Source organism: Setaria viridis, chromosome 3 (genome assembly GCF_005286985.2).
Source record: "Setaria viridis chromosome 3, Setaria_viridis_v4.0, whole genome shotgun sequence".
In the NCBI taxonomy this organism is placed as follows: domain Eukaryota; kingdom Viridiplantae; phylum Streptophyta; class Magnoliopsida; order Poales; family Poaceae; genus Setaria; species Setaria viridis.
In genome coordinates, this window is record NC_048265.2 from 4060343 (window position 1) to 4079729 (window position 19387).

Sequence of the window (19387 nt, forward strand, 5' to 3'; positions counted from 1 at the left end):
CCCTCCTGATTCCTACTACCATACCCAAAACCTCCATGAACCGCCTCGTGTCTAAATCTTTCCAGAAAAACCTCTTATCACTCTCATCATGGCCTACTCGGGGGGCATATCACCAACGACAAGCCTAACTAGGATAATCCTATCCCCTTGCCTTCTCACGTCCACCACTCCATCCTTGAGACTCTTGTCAATCAAAACTCCCACTTCATTTCTATTTGCAGCTGTCCGTGTGTACCAAAGCTTGAAACCGGTATTGTCCACCTCCTTTGTCTTCTGGCCCTTCCATTTAGTCTCTTGAATGCATAAGATATTTACACGCCTCCTAGTCGCTACATCAACTAACTCTCTTAACTTACATGTAAGAGACCCTACATTCCAACTACCTACACGAATCCTAGTTGGTTCGACTAGCCTCCTTGCCCTTCGCACCCGCGAGAGAGATGTGAAGACCTTTGCTCTTTTTTCACTACACCCGGGCACCGATGTAGCTCACCACTAAGGAAATGACGACCCGATCCTTGCTCACTTGACACCATGCCCAGATTGCCACATGGCGTGTCACCAAGGGGGAGACGACCCGGCCCTTGCCCATTTAACACCATACCCGGGTTCCGATATGGCGCGTCGCTAAGAGGGTTACGCCCCAACGGATTTCTCTTGAGTTTCATCTCTATTAGAATGGCTAGGTTTAACGTTAGCTCGCCAAGCCTATCACAACCCTCCTCCTTTACCGGGCTTGGGACCTACTATGTTGAGACAACGTAGGCGGAGTTACACATCAAATTCCTACATGGAACAAAATTGATTTATAATCATGCATGTATCATCGGTGATAAAGACCTCTGAATGGTTCACCAAAGTAACCTCTCCATACATCATATATGGTGTTGGATTGTCTCTACACTACATGCAGGAATATTACATGCTGTTTGATGACATGATCAGGCAATTGGCAACCTGACTCACTTAGCTATTGAAGAAATTTTAGCTCAACCGCAAAATAATCTTTTGCTGTTAGTTAGCGATGAGCTTCTTCACTAAATTAAAAGGCGTCATCATTGTCCGATCTGATTCTCTTCAAGCCTTTCTAGACGATCGATGCAGTTTTTTTCTAGACTTATATTAAGCGCCATGTTGCAGTTCTTAAGCATATCCTTTGCCTTTTCTTCTAGCGAAAACAATGAGAGAATTTGTTCTCAAATGACAAGCATAAGTGATCAGTGCAATTATGCAAGCACCTAGCAGCATGCATGCTCGCATCATATTCAAGATGCCCGGATTTGACTAGATTAACAAATAATGAAACGAATTATTCAATCTACCACAGTACTCCTCGTGTCCTTTTTCTTCCGGTCATCTCTATATAGGCTGTGTAGTAAAACATGACTTTGCTGAAGATGCAATTCCTGCTATCTCACAAAATTTGTCACCTATATCGTTCATGTAGTGATCAATTACTGGACAGACTGAGTCTTGCAAGATGTGATCAATTACCGAGAGATCGACTCTTTCAAGATGTACCGCTAGAACTAATCGATGCATTAAGGTTGATACCTACACGACTCTTCTGAAAATCTTGTAAAATCAGATAAAAGGGATTTCAGGTTGAGCAGGAGTCAGATTTTTTTTTATGACAGATGTGCAGAATGAGGTCATGCATGCTATTTGCGGAAGTGGCCCACTATTAAACATTGCTACTAGTGGTATCCACCCGATTATCCACAAAAAGGTATACCCACTATCAAGTCTACAAATTCAGTACTCCAGGCCTTTCTCACACATACAAGAAATTATTTTTGTCCTTTTGTTGCTAGAACAAGCTGTATAGAAATGTTCCATTTCTGTATGGATTCAGATTTCCATTGATGTTTCTCTGTTTTTTTTTTTTGAAGAAAGATGTTTCTCTGTTACAAAGAGTTAACATGACTGACAAGAAAAGGAGCAGGATTTTAAGAGAACACTGATGTGGTGATCCTCATCTATGTTCATCTCTGCTCTCTGGGTATTGTAGTAATTCTGAAAACTGCACAACTCTTTAAAGAAGATAAGGTTGCTGTGCTAAACAACTGCTAGAATTCCACGTCAATTTCTTCTTTGTTAGAAAAAAAGCCTCAGCTCTTGGGGGTCGCTGTTAGTGTTGTGGCTTTCCCATCATTCCCAGGAAAGAAAGGTAAGCTGATAAGTGATAAGATAGGTGATGCGGCAGTGCACCAAACGTCGTGCATCCTACGCCTCAGATTGCACAACAGTGCACATCACGATGACACATATATATTTATAAAAAGAAAGAGTTAGCAAGAATTCAACTTGTCCATCTTACCCAGCAGTTGGTGACCATTAACTTTTACAATTCCATTAGTAAGCTTGCCGTCACTGAACATTGCTGCTTTATCTTTGCATCAGATTGATCTCCAAAGGATGAAACCAAGAAATCTGATGAAGAATGACCAGTTCGGCAGCTGAGAGTCGGAGCTCAGCGCAACAATCTTGTTAATATGAAAAATGATCTGAAGAAACTAGGCAGGTGGATTTTACTTAGAGAGGAAGCTAAACCAGCAAGCATCTGAAGATAGAATTTCTGCTGACATGAAAAAGAGGAAAAGGTGACACGGACAGCACCATGTTGGATTGGAGGATAACCCCACTTGGAGTATAGTCATCTACCTCCAGCCGCTTTATCCTCCTGCCTGCTCATCACCAGGCTCTCTTTTTATCAAAATCCATATCTTCTTCTCCTCCTTATCCCGTACAAAGTCCTTCAAATCCGCGTTATTCACCATTCCTGGTGCTTGAGCCTCGGATTGGTCTTCGCCCGAGTGCGAATCCCTTACCGCTTTTCTTGCTAAGATTTGCAACGCTTGGTAAATGGTGGACAGGCACGCGTAATCCCAGACAGAAAAAGGAGTTGGTAAATGGTGGACAAGCAGCCGTCGTCCCACAAAGTTGTCTTCAACGACACACTGATCATAGGGGACGGAACAAATTTTACATGGAACAGAACAGCTGGTCAATTTTTTCACCGTGAATTTCAGCACGATTCGCCACGAATTCTGCAGGGAACAGAAGACCTTTTGTAAAATGGAAGTTCTAGAGAGGTCACGAGCACCAAGCGTGAGCTCTTGGGGAGTGGACGAGCTGCTGAGATAGTGAGATGGCCGTCCTTCTGGTCCCTGGAAAGCCAGGCCGGCCCTGTTTGGTAGCCGAGAGCAAACCCTGCCAAAAACGTGTTGTGCTTACAAGTAGCACAAGCATTAGCATAGCATATCAACTGGAAAGATAGGGCAAGTTGGCAATAAACAGTGAGCTCCAGTGGGCCAAATTTTGTGCAGGAAAGAACACGGCAACAACTAGGGGCGGTACTAACCATTCTCTACATACTTTCCCTTATATCTTGAAAAAAGGAGCTTATTACACTTTTCCGTCGGTGATCGCTTAATAAACAAAAGCACGACCATGAGTGATGATCTTACACGACGAACAAACTTAAGTGACAACCATTCTTCTGTCAGCACATAAGCTGACCCAAAGAAGACTAGCAGCAAAGATCTTACATATGAACAAAATTTCTTCCGTCAGTAACCGTTCTTTGTAATAAGTAAATAAAACACGACTAGCAGCAATCGCCTTACATGGTGAACAAATTTATTTGACAAAAAGGTAATATTTATAACTGATTTGTCTCAACAAAATACTAGTTCTGCAGAAGTTGGGGCTGGCTAAAATCATGATCCAGTGGCACAAGTGTTGGAAAGTATTACACTCAGAGGATCCCAAAGTTGCATCAGAATACAGGAGAGCAGGAATCCATCAAGCGAAAAGAAACTGACGCATCCAAATCTAGCCATCCTATAAATCTCCTGAACAAAGTTTCAACCTTATTTAGGAAGAGCAGCAACATGCAGGAGCAGGTTGATATCAGCTCTTTCCGCCCTCCTCCTCTTTCATCTTTTTCTCCCACCTACGTTTCTGGATGGGAACGAAAGAGGATTGAAGCACAAACAGACAAAGATGAGCCAGTTAGATCTTTTTTGAAGGATGCCTTCGTTCAATCACTATCACAGTCATCATTACATCTGGTCTAAAGCACAAACAAGGCATCTTTGTACACCAAGGTCAATGCAGGCTAAAAAAAGCTGGATCACCGACAGCAGATATTTGAGTGGCAGCTAGACAAAAACTAGCAGCACAGTTTTAGGAGGTAATTCCCAATTTAGGTTGTAATTAGCCTAACAAGATATGAGCAACCATCTGGAAATTCTGTTGCCAGTACAGAACTGAAGATCCTTATAACACTACCCCATCACATTTCATAGATCAGCTTGGTGTAGTTTATGTTTACTTTATCAGAGGGTTTATTCGCCTTATGGAAGTCTTAGACCATGTTTCATGTAAACATCATTAGCTATTCTCAAATTAAGAGATCACTGAACCAGCCCACAAGCACAAACTTCTTTCTTTAAAAAAGGTTAGGTTTAAATCTAGGCCCCCAAAACTAAAATATGCTTAGCATACAATGCTGGGATTTATGTCTTATGCTGGTGGTAAGCCAAAGACAAGGGCTTCTGTTGCCTGGTTACACATTACCTGCAGTTTATCACTGGATAGGTTGCATCTCACCTAACAGGTAGCACCCACATGAAATTTTCTGGGGATATGCATAGACAAGCTCCTGGCTTGCTACTATGAAGTTAAAACAGACAATACCAAGGTCTCATGTCTTCTCTATGCTAGTGGTCTGGTTCCAAACATGGTTATGTTGTACCAATGGTCAAGCGCAAGAACAACTAGTTTACATTTACACAGAAGATCAACCACTTAGGTTAAACAAAATCTCAACATAAGTTGGTTATTGAACAAGAATACGACCAAAAATACCCACCCTTGCTCTGATAGACTGTGATATAAGACAAAAGGAGGACCTAACAAGCTCTCAAATACAGTGTTATATATCAGAAGAAATGGCTAATCTCTACCTTTTTTTGGTCAACTAATAATATCTACCATGATAGAAGGAAACCAAAGGGATTGGATTACATAATTTGAAGTTTGAACAAATGTTACAAAGAGTATAATGTGCTATACTATGTAGTCTTAAGCACACCAAAAAATCATGTTAAGTAGACGAATTTCACTACATGCTGATTGCTGAGCAGTTGAAAGCTACCAGTTAAAACAATACATCTGAACTACCGGTATGGGCTTGAAATTGGCATGACTCTACACAAGGATTGCTAACATCAGTGCAGTATCTATGCGCACACTGGATTGCAATTTAAACGAACAAACCGGTAGTAGAAGGTAGCTAAGATAAGGTAGACGCAAACCTTGTAATCGAGCAGCATCTGGGGCATCTTCTTCATCAGCTCAACGGTATTCGCGCGCCTGAGAAACGGAATGAAACATCAATCACGCAAACAACTGACTGAAAAAGCCAATCGAACACATAAATGAAGGGAAGAGGGGCAGGAAATGCGCGCTTACTTCTCGGCGGAGATGCGGTCGCACTTGTGGCCCTTGCGCTTGGTGCGCATCTCGCCGCGGGGCGGGTCGTAGGTCCAGTCCTCGCCGGCGAGGAGCACCTCCTTGCGGAGGCGGGCGCGCTTGCGGGCGCTGATGCCCAGCGGCTTCCACGCGCCGAGCTCCCAGTACCCCCACATCCCCTTCCCGAGCTCCCCCTTGTACTTGGCAAGCTTCTCCCTCCACGGGTACCCCTCCGCCCACCTCGCCGCCGTCGCGGCCGCCGACGCCGCAGCCGCCTTACCGGCCATCGTCTCCACTTGCGATCGCTCTGGCTCAGTTAGGGTTCCTTCTGTTTTTCCTCGCCCGGCTTGGCTAGTGAGTGGTGGCTGGCCTCCTATTGGGCCTAGATCACCGTGTGCTCATGTTGTGGGCTTCAGTGGCCCAAGTTGGTGGGTAGGATCGGGCCTGTTGTGGCCCATATAAGCCCAACGGGCCCATTAAAACCCTTCACTTCGGCCGCCTCCCCCTCGTCCCTCCTCTTCTGTCCCCTCCCACGAAAACCTCGCCGCCGCAGCCGCCGCCGCAGCCAGCCAGCCACCGAACTCGAAGCTGCAGCCATGGTGCTCGCGCGCAAGAAGCTGAAGCAGAAGCTGCACACGCTTCTCCCGGCCGGTGAAGCCGAGGTGGAGGCTCATGGCGAGGAGGCGCAGGCCGTGAAGGAGCGGCTTGCCTCCTCCAAGCGGCCGCGCCCCAAGAGGCCGCCCAGGAAGAAATCGCTCCCCGAAGTGGTGTGTCAGACGGAGGAGGAGGGGAAGGAGGAAGTGGAGAGGAGGAGGGAGGAGAGGAGGAAGGAGAAGAAGGAGAAAAGGAGGATCAGGAGGTTGATGGAGGCTGAGGCCGCGGCGTCCGCGGCGGAGACGCAGCAGGTGGGAGGGGAGACGGGGGCGGAAGCGGAGGGGGAGGAAGAGACTTCGGAAGAGGCCGATCCTGCTGTCGGGTCTCACCAGCCAGTCGTGGCAGAGGATAGTAGGTGAGTTAGGGCTTGAAAATTTGGTTCTTTTGAAAAAGCAAGTGAAATCTGAATAGAAATAACATGTTGTTATAGTGTGAACTCAGAACAATATAGCGGTAACAGTAAGAGAAATAAGCAAATACGTGGGTTTATAACTCGGCCTTTTGGTATCTTAGATTAGATTTGCCATTGATTAAAGCAGTATTACTTATAATGCAGGAAAAGCTTGTGCCATCTTACTGTATTGTACTCTATTTGTATGTGATTATTATATGAAAGGTCACCGTTTTTGTCAGCCATACTGTAACTGTAATTTGTATTAGGATTAGGATGCTTTGTGTTAGTATCTCCATTGAAGTTTTGAGTGTGCTGAAACTATTTTCAGTAGTTGTATAATTGTTTTTGGTCTTTTACATCTTTTGGAGAGCAAAATATGTAGAAGTGACCAAACCTGCAGTTGGGGCCAACAATCCCGTTGTTGCAGGTAATAGGTAACTTAGGTACAATATATTAGTGCTTGTAAAGAGTGTTGTTAGTGGAGCAATCGCAAAAATAAAGGAGTGTTGGAAATGAAACTATTTTGCAGTTGTAGCTTGTGGTTGTGGTCTTTTAGTTATTAGTTGTGTAATGTTGTGCATTCTTGTTTCAGTGAGCAAAATATGAACAAGATGGAAGTGACCAAACTTGGAGTTGGGTCCAACAGTCCTGTTGTTGCAGAGAACAGGTGAGTTAGGGCATGATAGATTGGCTCTTTTGCATTTGTCAAAAGTGTAGGTGATGGAGCAATTTTTAAGTTGCAGGTTGCAGGCCATGGTCTTTGTTGGCTCTACTTGTGTAATGTTCTACATTTGTTTCAGGCAGCAAGATCACAAAGTGGAATTGGCTGAAACTGGTGTTGGGTCCAACAATCCTGTCGTCGCAGAGCATAGGTGAGTTAAATCCTGATAGATTGGTGCTTTTGTACTCACCCAGAACTTGTTTGGATGTCGTAGATGTCAACCTTTGTTACATCCAAACACCTCTTAGTTTCTCAAAACCAAAGTATTTGTAAAGCTGTAGTGTTTTTCCTAAACTCCAAAAGAACTTTGTAACCAAACAGGTCCATTGTCAGGAGTCAGGACATGGAAATAGTACAAAAATTAGGGTCCACGCACGTTGTGGCCCCGCCATCGTCCTTTCGTCTATTTTGTAATCCTTATAGCCCGGTCTTTAGCTTGAGGCTCGTTCTTTACCTTTTTGCCTTAAGACCCCCTCCTTGGACCGGCTCTGCTATGTATAAGGTTGGCCTTAAGCTGCTTAAGACCGCCTATTTTTCAACACTCTGGATGCCCTAAGATGATGTCGTTTTGAAAATATGAGACACAGATGTAGGACATGTTAGTGCAATGAGTTTGTTGAGACAACGCAGGTCATGGACCAATCCATGGGTTAAACATGTACTGGGTTTGTGTTGTTTTGCTTTTATATTAATTGAGGTTGTGCGATAATATGATAAAAAGAGGAGGCCCAGTTCTGACTGATAAATACAAAATAAATTAAGTCACCAACTTATTTGGCTGTAAACTCGTGATCAAATTGGAAAGCCTGTCGGAAAGCACGTGTTCTGTTTGGCATGGTGGAATATAACTAAGTTCTGGTGATGTATTCGGAATTGATAAGGAAAGTGACTTGGTTATTTCCCTCCTAGCAGGATGCTGGCCTTTCTTGGATATTTTACCTAACATTTTGCATCTTTATTTCAGGGAGCAAAGTATAAAGAAGGTGTATGTTGGTGGCATCCCATATTATTCATCAGAGGATGACATAAGAAGTTTCTTTGAAGGATGTGGCAGTATCACTGCAATTGACTGCATGACCTTTCCTGAGAGCGGAAAATTCAGGGGTATTGCAATTCTCACATTTAAGGTCAGATTATAAGTCAATTTTGCTTCTTTTAGTTTAGCATTCCTGTTCTCTAGGGGAAATCAACATATTCCATAGACAAAGTTTGTTACTGTATTACATGTGCCTATCAATTGTAGCCATATGTCAAATCCTAGACTTATTAACAGAACTGGAGTATACAGGTTCAGCAGACTCTGAATCCTCATTCAGTCTATATGTATGGTCTTCCGTATGATCTTAGATTCTGCATCCTTGTATTTGTATGGTCTTGGCTTCCATTTAATTTCACATAATCATAGAAATCAACTGAAATAATAGAATATGGATGGCCCTGCTCATTTGTTTTCACAATTGTTTTGTTTGGAAATGGGAATCTGAGTATCTGACTGACTGTTCTTGTTCAGACTGATGCTGCTGCACAGAGGGCATTAGCTATGGATGGTGCAGATATGTAAGTGTACATCCTTCTCTGTGTTATCCCTCTCATTGGCTTATTCATGGGTAATGACATGCCTGATAACCATTTCAGGGGAGGATTTTATCTGAAAATCCAGCCTTACAAACATAACCGTGAGAAGGAAGATTTTGCACCAAAGTTGATAGAGGGATATAATAGGACATATGTTGGGAACCTACCATGGGATATAACAGAAGATGATCTAAAGAAGTTCTTTTCAGACTGCAAAATCTCGTCCATCCGATTCGGAACAGACAAGGAGACGGGTGATTTCAAAGGCTATGCACACATTGACTTTGCTGATGGTACCTCTCTTGCTGTTGCATTGAAGCTTGACCAGAAGGTGATTAAGGGACGGCCAGTCAGAATCAGATGCGCAGTTCCCAAAAAGGAGAACCAAAAAATCAGTGATAATGGGAACTCAGATCCTTCAAAGAGTAAGATTCGGACATGCTATCAATGTGGCACCCCTGGGCACCTCTCTTCTGCTTGCCCAAATAAGAAGGATTCTGATGTAAGGAAATGCTATGAATGTGGCACCCCTGGGCACCTCTCTTCTGCTTGCCCAAATAAGAAGAACTCTGAAGTAATTTCTGGTGAAAACAAGGGTACAGTTGACTCAGCTATAGCATCGTCAAACAAGAGGCGAACATGTTATGAATGTGGCATCCCAGGACACCTCTCTTCTTCTTGCCCAAATAAGAAGGGTGTCGAATTTATTTCTGATGAAAAGAATGCTAATGTTGACTCAGCCACGGCGTCATCAAAGAAGAGACGAACATGCTATGAATGTGGGACTCCTGGCCATCTCTCATCAGCTTGCCCAAACAGAAGGACTGAAGACTCTGTTCAGAATAACAGGGAGCCTGTTGATGATGCAAAGTCTGCACCTACCATCGTGCCTGAGGAAACGAAACCAGGTGATGAATCAAATTCAGTACCTTCGAAGAAGAGGCGGAAGTGCTATGAGTGTGGAATTTCTGGCCATCTCTCATCAGCTTGCCCCAACAAAAAGGTCGCTGAGGTTGTTGATAATGCAGTGGAACGTGATACTGGCTCAACCATTGCCGAGGAGAAAGCCAATGGTGACACAAAATCTGCACCTGCAAAGAAAAAGAAAAGGCGGACATGTTATGAGTGCGGCATCGCTGGCCATCTCTCATCAGAGTGCCCGAACAAGGCAGCTGCATAAGTCAAGTGATTGTTGGCATCATCGGCAATCTCTCCTCAGAGTGCCTTGAACAACTGAACAAGGCAGCTGCTGGTGTCAAATGATTGTAGCATTGTTTTTTTATTCTTCAGGATTTAGTCACTGTACTGTATGTTCTGTTCCTTGTTTTAAGCGGCAAAGTTATCTCTGAGGGAGAATGAAGTTTTGTAGCAGGTAGGCGGCACAATAGACAAGTGATATTATTTTTCCATATCAAATTTTTATTGCATGATGAGAAAGTATGCATGGGATTATCTCTCAATTGTTGGAAAAGAGTTTGCTGGAATCACGGCAATGTTTGTCAACTCCTTTCGTCGGAAAAGGTATCATGAACCGGTGAAATGGACTGTGGGCCGCTTAGGCATGGGCCAGCATTCTCCACGTAAACTGTTTCCAGAGTACATGCCAAATGTTTCCATCGTTCCCATTACCTCGAGGGAATCTAGAGTGTTTTTATTGTAATGTTTCGTCACTATTCCTAATTAAATGTTTTGAAATAAAGAATTGGCAGGGTATGGATGGTCATTTGACATTGTGTTCTCTTTGAACTCGAAATGTTAATACACTTCATAGGCATATATTGAAGGGAAGATAGTTCTTGGTAGAATGATATGCAGTTCAGCGTGTTCGAGAGTAACGGAGATAGCACAAGACAGTTAGTTTCTTGTTTGAAAGCTTCCCCACGGAGAGGTGTAAAGGCGTGGGGGACGAAAGCTTTTGGAGATCTGAATGGAAATTTGGATCCAAGTGTCCCTCCACCAAATATAGGCTCCCATATTGTGACCCACATCATAATCTATTATGATTAGCATTGTCCAAACTATAGTAGCAACAACCAAATGCCTTCTCTCTGAAGCCCTGCCCTGCCCTGTCCCGTCACTATCTGATTCAGTCAGCAAAGTTGGTTTTGTGTGATGATGTCACTGCACATTTACACAGGCAGGGACTGCACTTGATCAGACACTGCAAAAGATTCATCAAGAAAAAAAAAACACAGAGCAGTCTGCATCATCACAGTGGAGATCTACGTGGAGACGCCGACTAAAACCATTGAAAAACTGGGACGTGCACATAGACGCAAGCAAAATCAAGCAGTAGCGTAGCATCCCAACTGAAGCTTGGTTACGAATGATCTCCAGCGTCAACCGCAGAAACTCGTTCGTGTTACTTCTCTCAGCTGATAGCGACTCAACTCCTTGTGAAAAAGCAAAAACCAGCTTTTCTTAGGTCACCTGCCTTGTGATACAGGTAAACAAAATTGGCAATTCGTCACACCACAATTTTTCCTTCTTTTTTTTTTGAGAGAGAGGATCATACCACAGTTTGTTCATCATTTTTGCATGCCTTATTACGACGGTATTGTTAGGTTGTGCATCATCATAGTGTAAGTTGTTATTCCTCTTCATTGTTTGGTATTTGCCCAGTCTGTGCTGAAAATCTTTGGTCAGTTCATCACTTGATCTTCATTACACTTCTCACTGAACAGATAGTCCTCAATGGATAAAGATATTACGCTGATGGGTAGCAGCATCACAGCACTACCACCTCCTAGCATAAATTTATACAAGTCAGCAGCTAAATTTAAAATCCACGCTTCTTTTGAATTTGGATCCTCCTGGGACCGCACCAGCGCCACAAGAAGAGAGAAGTGGATAGAACATGGCAAACAAACTGAATTGGAACCGGCATCTTCGGGGCCTAAACGAAGCACTGCAGCCGCATGGTCATTGTTTTCTCATCCTTTTTTAGTACTTTTAACTGCTGAGAATCAAAGGTCAGTACTGAAAACTTCAGAGTGGCTGCCCTGATTCTTCCTCATTTTCCCAGAAAAATTCAACATGCTGGCTCTTAAGCAGCATGTATGGGGCGCTTAAGTAGTGACGCTTGCTAATCTGGCCCCTGAATCCCCAAGGAATATTCTGGCCTTTCGCCGCGCGAAATCGCACTTTCTCAACACCGTGACGAAACGCGCATAATATCATATATATTACGCAATGAACCTTTTGAATCAGCAGTAGCAAGTAGTGCTGCTTATTGAAAGATTCTTCTGCACCCAGTGGTCGGCACACTGCATCTGATAAAAAAATATTCAGAGAAGGAAGATGCAGAAAACAGAAACAGCTCAAGCTTCTGTTACTATCTTTTCTCCTCCGTTTCTGTCAGAAACGACACTGGTTGACATAATGGATGCAGTATGCGTTGATATTTCTATTGACCATTATTTATAGGTGTTATGTTCAGCAGTTTCCACGAACTGATTAAAACAATTGCACAAGAAAGTAAGGAACCATATTTGTTCTTTGATACTGCAGCACCAAGAACTCGGGCTCAATCAACTATAGCAAGTAAGTCAACACAAGCAAAATTTGATCATTGGGCCCCGAAGTCCGAGCAGGTGTAAATAATTTCTGCATGACTTTGACAGATACATGGATATTGGGTATCTGATGCAGCGGTTGCGGAATCATGAAGCAAATCAGGAAGCAAACTTCTACTTTTGATCTCTTATGCGGAGAACGGCAGACGCAATTCAAGATGCAAGCTCAGACTGAGAGGGACAGAAAAGTTACTTATATGCAGTGTCCACGGCCTGTCTCCTGTTGCGAGTTCATTGTGATTAGGGCTAGACCAATAAGGTGGAGTTGCAGGGGCAACTAGAACTCCAATCACCAATCATCGGCAACTGCTAAAAGAATACGTCTGCAGCAAACTGCAAATTGACCATTTGTGTCTCTCGTCTGATGAACATCATGCTGCGCTCAATGTGTGCACATCGTGGTCTTCTGAATCTATTACAGCAACTTGTGGGAAGAGAACATTATTCCTTTTTATATTGAATTGGGCCAAAAAATCGTCGTGAACCGGTGAGGGATTATGTTGCTTCAGGCTGCAGAAGGGACCATCTTGCCAACTGTCCTTTGCAATTTTTTTTGATCCTTGGATGTGTTGCTACCTGTGGAGAACTGTGAGATGCGGCAAATAGGTGTGCATGCTCATCCAGTCATCCTCTCTACTAACTGACTTATCTGATAGAATCTTGATCCGATGATAACATTTTCTGGTTCCTCAAAAAAAAAAACATTTTCTGTATTGAACTATTGATACAATCTTCAGTAGTCTCTGTATGAAGGAGCGTAATAGAAGAATTTTTCAAAACCTTTCAAAAGAAGTGGTGGAGGTGGCTTCGATGATAAAGAGGAGGTGCAACACTACCAAGCGGCCACAACGGTTGACAGGACGCCTACTACGACTACACCAAACGCCCCGACCTAATTGCGTCTGCTGTTGTTTTCCAGTTGATTCCGTGGATTGTCCCTCACCCAAGTTTTTTTGAGTAGCTTTTGAGTAGCTTTTGTGCGGCTTTAGTGGTGTTGAGTTGTGACGGGTGAGAGCGAGGCCGAGTCGTGTGTTTTCTTTTTGCCTTTTTTTTTAGCTTTGTGTTTTGTTTCCTTCTTCTAATAAAAATTACGGTCGTTCCGTTCAAAAAAAAGTAGTCCCTGTATTGGTTTGACCCAGAGTTTGATTCAAATGATAAACGTTGTTCCAATATCTTCTTTCTGAAATGTGAATAGGAGCATGATTCCATTTGATCCCCATCAAACACTGCCACTGCGTGGCGCAGCAGTCGGAGACGCCATAAACTCTTAGATCCTGATCCATTCAACATGACTAACGCCTATGCTTTAGCACCATTCGATACCTTTTTATGTGTTTCGCGTTTGCAAGTTGCAACAAGCAGAAGTGAACTATATATATATAAACTAAGCCAAGTTCCTTTCTGCTTACATCAACCAGCAATTATTGATCAGCTCAGTCCAATCAAGCAATGCAACGTCGGCACACAAGCGATGCAAGAACCAATCATCGGCGGGAACCAGTTTCGCTTGATTCTAGCCTCAGATAGTCAGATGCCACTACTTAGATGATTGTTTATACTGGCTGTTCGGTTGGATGAAGTATCAAGTAGGCACAAATCGGAAGAGGCATTTCTTTCTGATACTTGTAACGCAGTAGTAGTAGTAGCATTATGAGTCAATGCAAAAGGGATCAAGGGAGTAGGTGCAAGTCACTATTTGTTAATGCGCCATTTGGAGCAGCGATGAGACGTTTATGATCTTATCACATATCAAGCTGCATATATAGTTGTCTTCGTAAGCACGACGATTTAATAGTTGTTTCGTATGGCCATATTGGTCCAGTTGTCTTAAGAAAACCGAATTGACAGAAGGATGTCTACAGGATTATTTCAAGTAATAATTCAGTGGGACGAAGTATATTCCACAGCAGAATAATGCTTCCTAGTTGCCTTAAAGATTCATGCCATTTTTCTATGATTCGAACTGAGATCAAGCAAGGGCTTTAAGTTCAGTGCTCTAGGCTTCTAGAAGCCTTGAATATCTCAACTCTCCACAGAGGCGTAAGAACACGACCTTCAGAAATCAGAAGAAAAGAACCATCTCTTCATTGTTTCTATTCTCTGAAATCTGAACTGAAGTTTTCTTGTTGATAACAAAGATCATAACGCAGTCTATCAGAATTCAAATGGGTGATAAGGCTCGCTATTTGTCATTTGCCTTGTATAGTACAAACCGACTTTTCTGAGTACTAGCTTGTTATATTTTTGGTTGCTGTTTTATGGGATGTTGATTCAGATTAGAAATGCAACTTATTTAAGAAATAGAGATCCTTGAACTGAAAAAAAGTCAAGAGGACCTTGCCCAAAAGATTTAAAAGGAAAAAATATTTAAGTTTCTAGAGAACAAAGACAGGTTTCCAGAGAAGGAACCGTTGACCGGAATCTGCAAAGCCCTCTTGAACTGCAAAAGTCAGCACGCTGATGAGTGAGTGAATCAGTCCAGTTCTGAATTCTGATTCCACGGCCGAAACTTCCGTCCCTTCAACTCAGCCCAAGGACGTACACATCACACATGCATTGTCTTTACACTACGCATCAATCATGCCGCTGCATCCAAACTGCTGCCAAGGAACGGCGTCGACTCGGCGAAACTCGACGCCGTTTGCACTTGCCCCTGTGCCCAATCATCGCCACTGCTGCAGCTCATCTGCTGTCAGAACTGCGAATCAGCAAAAAAATAAAAAAAAAAGAACTCTGTCAGTAGTAAGCAAAAGCCAAATGTTTCTTCGTCTACTCTGAAGGCCAACTTGAGATTTATTTTAGCCCTTGAGCCTTATAGAACTAACTGCTACCCATTGTTCAATTTGTTTATGGATCGCATTTCTAACCCAGCCTATAAATACACCTGCTCCTTGATGACCTTCTTCTTCATTCAGATACCTTAGTTTCCGATCGAGATCGAGCAGCTAATCCATCGGCAAGAACTAGCTGACAAGTGTAACCGTTGATGAAGAGGTTTGCAGTCCAGGAGAGCGAGATGGCTCGCGTGCTGATGCTCATGTCGCACGGCCAGGAGCCGGCGCTGCCGCTGCTGCCGGTCGCCGCCGGCCGCGGCGACCGCGCGCCGGAGCGGGTGTTCGTCTGCAAGACGTGCAACCGCGCGTTCCCCTCGTTCCAGGCGCTGGGCGGCCACCGCGCCAGCCACAAGAAGCCGCGGCTGGACGGCGACGGCGACCCCTCGCTCGCCAAGCCGAAGCTGCACGGCTGCTCCATCTGCGGCCTCGAGTTCGCCATCGGCCAGGCCCTCGGCGGCCACATGAGGCGCCACCGCGCCATGACGGGCGGCATGCCGCCGGCGGCGACGACGACGATCGTCGTCGACAAGAAGCCCGACGTCGCCATCATCCACGACGACGACGGCGTCAAGCGCGGGCTGTGGCTCGACCTCAACCACCCGCCCTGCGACGACGGCTGCGACGCGGAGGCGGAGTGCGGCCACAATGCCGCCGCCGGGATCACGTTCCATCAGTTCCTGGACACTGGCACCATGGCCGTGGACTGCCTTGGCTACTAGCTAGATGCCCCAAAGCTCCATGATTCTTCTGCCACTTCTGGTGCAGCTTTTTTTCTTTTTCTTTTTTTTGGGAATCTTCCTTTGTTTCTTTTTCTTTTCTGTGGAGAGATCCACATTTTGTAGCAGTAGTACAGGTGCCTAATGCATGCAAGGATCATGCATGGAAGGTTTTGGGGTGTCTTTAAGATGCTATGCAGCTTTTGGTGGTTAATTTGGAGGCCTAATTGCTACCAAAGCTAGCTGATTTACCTTGGGTTTCATGTTATTATGGATAAAAAACCCTCTGGTCAAATGGCTTTGATGTAATTATTTAATCTGAGTAAGATATATAGAGCTTGTGGCTTTCTTCAGTTGGTAATCCTGACTCCATGTCAAGTTGCCCCTTTTAGTATCTTTGGTGACATAACACATGAGTTGAATCTGTGATACTTGACGTCGAAATCAAATGTCTTCTATTTACTTTTGTGTGGCTAGTATTTTCTCTGCGTATATATACTGCGATTATAAGAAAGTTGACCTATGTTTCTCTAGAAAGAAACTAACCTGTGTAAGCGCATATGAGGGATACACTAACCTGCCCCACTTCCCCAGTAACTCAAAATTCTGCATACATGGTTCCTTTTATCTATAGCTAAAATATTCGAGTGCATTTATTTCCACCTGAATGCTTGTCAGTTGTCACCGTAGCAAACTTCAGGGTGAACTCTTGAAGAAATTGAGATGCTCTCCATGCGCTACATTTGAGCAACCGGCCGGACTAAGAAAATACATAAGACACAGCTAAAACTTCTGATGCAAGTCAATATCCTGAAAGCTCAAGCATTCTCTTTCTGTCTTTCACTGATGCAACCAAATAAAAATCAAGATATGGATGCATAATAAGAACCATCATCACCACCTGCACATATTTTGGCAAAAGCACTGCAAGCAATATAAGATTGAATGAAGGTTGTGCTTGTGGTGACAATGTACTCAACCGACTGCGATGCGGGCAATTTTTCTAATAACCATTTGGCTCCTCAGGTGATCTCACTATTACCTACACTTAGGTCACTTTGCGGCGGTATACTGTGACGGATCTGTAGCTTCTCTACATTGATTTACGTCATTGATGATCGTGGTGTCAATAATAGAACACCTGATGTAGTGATTAGGACAGTAACAAAAAAAAATTCATGGTACCCAACTTGTCTTTGATCCTTGATGCGTTGAGATTCATGGTTCACCCATGCATCTGCCGACGCTATTCTCAGCTATCCAATGTCGACATTGCGCTATTGGCATTTCTAAAGTAAAGCGTGCTCTCCCCTTTTTTTTCTTTTTGAAACATGAGTGTGCTCTTCTTTTCAGATTTTAAATATATTGTTTTTTCTACTGGAAGGGCAAATTAAAAAATGCTATATATATCAGCATGAAGTATGTACTGATGAAATTATACATGCTATGCTATTCAATCATAGTGCACTTGTACATGATGAAATAATAATCCTATTCTCCACTTAGATAATCATATATACACGATGCATGAAGTATGTACTGATGAACAAGGGAAAGTTGACAGTGCTATTGCTTGCAAAAAAAAACTGTAGCATTAGTTGAACATTTGATTTGTCATAATGCCATTTTTATATTAACTATGAAATGGTTGAAATATCAATATATGTTATGCCTGGTGAGGTAAGATGAGCACATCTGTTTACAAATGCTAAGCACCCGGCCCTAATTTTCTAATGCAAGAACACAGTACTCTGAGCTCAGAGCTCAGCTTTTGTCAAACAAAATTACACTAGTTGAAAAAGAGATTCCTCATGTAGCTCTCTGTGTCATCTCCTATTAGGAGAGCTACCACAGTACCACGTACCGTGAATTTTTAGGCCTGGAATATAATTTAGATGGTGGTCATCATGTGTGCAATCACCTCCTGCTAATTAAAAAACAAGTGGTTATAGGAAGCAAAATTCCAGTGCAACTCTTGCAAGTTTGTAGAATATGCATGCACAGTAGTGTATGTATGTGGAGAACTGCAGCTGTTTTCTTTGCTTTCCAAGTCAGCAAGCAGTGACAACAAACGTATCTAATCCATGTGTGTGATGCGTTCTTGGTTGTGGTTGCTGAAGCAATGATACTACACGTACAGAAACAGCGAGTTGCAGTTTATGAAAACTTGTTTGCTCACCTCAGGGATCAATTATGCAATTACAAAAACTACATAGCACTTCAGAGTAGAGATGCAATCATCGGCGGAAACCGGTGTGTTCTTCGCACGTAGATAGGTTTGAGATGAACTACTTGTCTACGAATTAAGTAGCTAGCTTTAATTCCAATTTACATTGGTCGTGTGAGCCTTGTCTTTTTGGTTCCTTGACACAACTGAACAGCGTATATAAATTGTTTGGACTTTGTGAGAAGTTGAATGCTGCCGAGAAATCTCAAGAATCTGAAAGTCTCTCCAATGCAATCATAAGGCAAAGCAGAAGAAGCAGACGACATGCATGCATATATGGTGGTTTCCGGCGCCGTTCTTTGCTGACGTGATTGCGGATTAATTGATTATGAAATGGAGCATATATAATCTGGAGAAAGAAACACCATCCATCATGTGTGTGCGGGATGACCCAACCTTCCATCAGACTGACCCTAACCCTAATGTCAAGTTGCCATTATGTGTATTAGCATCTGCCTAAGGGTAGTATAGTGTTTCAGGAGTTAATCACCGTGAAGCAGTTCGACCTCTGGTCCTGTCAGTTTGTGACCCATCAGCACCTGCGGCTCGATCTGTCCATGACCCCTTCCAGGATTATTCTACCCGTTCACGGATCCAAGAACCTTTTAATTACTCATTAGCTAGCACTACTGCACACATATATGTGCAGCAAAGTATAATCTACTATAGTATATATGTGTTATCTTAATAGACAGAGATTTATTGTTGGGTAGAGTAATTGTTTTCGTTCACTGAGTCAGGGTTAGACTGCGAGGAAGACGTAAGTTAAACTACATGTATATTAAATTATAGCTCGTACTAAGTTAAACTTGTCTATTATTGATCTGTAATTTAAAACTCGAATCTATCATAAAATATCTCTTGGTACTAGTATATTTATTTTGTTCTGTAGATATTATTTACATATTTTTGTTACATATTAGACAAATTCGACGTATAGGATAAAAAAATAAATGAATGAACTATAATTTAAAACGGGCTAATGTGTACGTATATAGATGCTATCGTGCTGTCTTTGCTCTTGTCAAAACCGTGTGCCAAAATTGAAGCGTGAAATTAGTTTCTTCGAGAAATCACGCTATTACTTGGATCATTCGAAGGAGCGAGTGCGGACTTTCAAGCAATAGTTTTTCTTTTCATCCATTACAATTTATAAATATAGGTGTGAGTGTGTGTGGGCTCTTCTTCATCTGTACTGTTTTCTCATAAC

General features: G+C 43.1%; 3 protein-coding genes across 4 annotated transcripts; 2 read left to right on the forward strand and 1 right to left on the reverse strand.

The window, feature by feature from the left end:
• Positions 1-3611: 3611 nt before the first annotated feature.
• Positions 3612-5932, reverse strand: LOC117848659 (uncharacterized). Its single transcript, XM_034730148.2, has 3 exons — positions 5482-5932; positions 5325-5382; positions 3612-3966 (listed from the first exon to the last, which is right to left on the reverse strand). The coding sequence occupies exons 1-3, from the start codon at positions 5766-5768 to the stop codon at positions 3916-3918; spliced, it is 396 nt and encodes a 131-aa protein (XP_034586039.1). The 5' UTR covers positions 5769-5932; the 3' UTR covers positions 3612-3915.
• A 41-nt stretch (positions 5933-5973) lies between these two features.
• On the forward strand, positions 5974-10285 carry LOC117848658 (phragmoplastin interacting protein 1). Of its 2 annotated transcripts, none has more exons than XM_072292557.1 (6): positions 5974-6490; positions 7122-7196; positions 7273-7401; positions 8215-8377; positions 8761-8807; positions 8886-10285. In XM_072292557.1, the coding sequence occupies exons 1-6, from the start codon at positions 6078-6080 to the stop codon at positions 10003-10005; spliced, it is 1947 nt and encodes a 648-aa protein (XP_072148658.1). In that variant the 5' UTR covers positions 5974-6077; the 3' UTR covers positions 10006-10285. The 2 variants fall into 2 exon arrangements, with proteins under 2 accessions (XP_072148658.1, XP_034586038.1); XM_034730147.2 differs by having other exon boundaries at positions 5978-6490; positions 7330-7401.
• A 4894-nt stretch (positions 10286-15179) lies between these two features.
• Positions 15180-16311, forward strand: LOC117847949 (uncharacterized). Its single transcript, XM_034729255.2, has one exon. It carries the CDS (start codon positions 15387-15389, stop codon positions 15951-15953), a length of 567 nt encoding a protein of 188 aa, XP_034585146.1. The 5' UTR covers positions 15180-15386; the 3' UTR covers positions 15954-16311.
• Positions 16312-19387: the final 3076 nt, after the last annotated feature.

Coding starts and splice junctions, on each gene's coding strand:
- LOC117848659 (XM_034730148.2), bottom strand. CDS start 5,768: ATGGCCGGTAAGGCGGCTGCGGCGTCGGCGGCCGCGACGGCGGCGAGG. Junction 5,383..5,481: donor GACCGCATCTCCGCCGAGAA/GTAAGCGCGCAT, acceptor TCCGTTTCTCAG/GCGCGCGAATACCGTTGAGC. Junction 3,967..5,324: donor AGATGCTGCTCGATTACAAG/GTTTGCGTCTAC, acceptor GTTCCCATCCAG/AAACGTAGGTGGGAGAAAAA.
- LOC117848658 (XM_072292557.1), top strand. CDS start 6,078: ATGGTGCTCGCGCGCAAGAAGCTGAAGCAGAAGCTGCACACGCTTCTC. Junction 6,491..7,121: donor GTCGTGGCAGAGGATAGTAG/GTGAGTTAGGGC, acceptor TTCTTGTTTCAG/TGAGCAAAATATGAACAAGA. Junction 7,402..8,214: donor CCTGTCGTCGCAGAGCATAG/GTGAGTTAAATC, acceptor TCTTTATTTCAG/GGAGCAAAGTATAAAGAAGG.
- LOC117847949 (XM_034729255.2), top strand. CDS start 15,387: ATGAAGAGGTTTGCAGTCCAGGAGAGCGAGATGGCTCGCGTGCTGATG.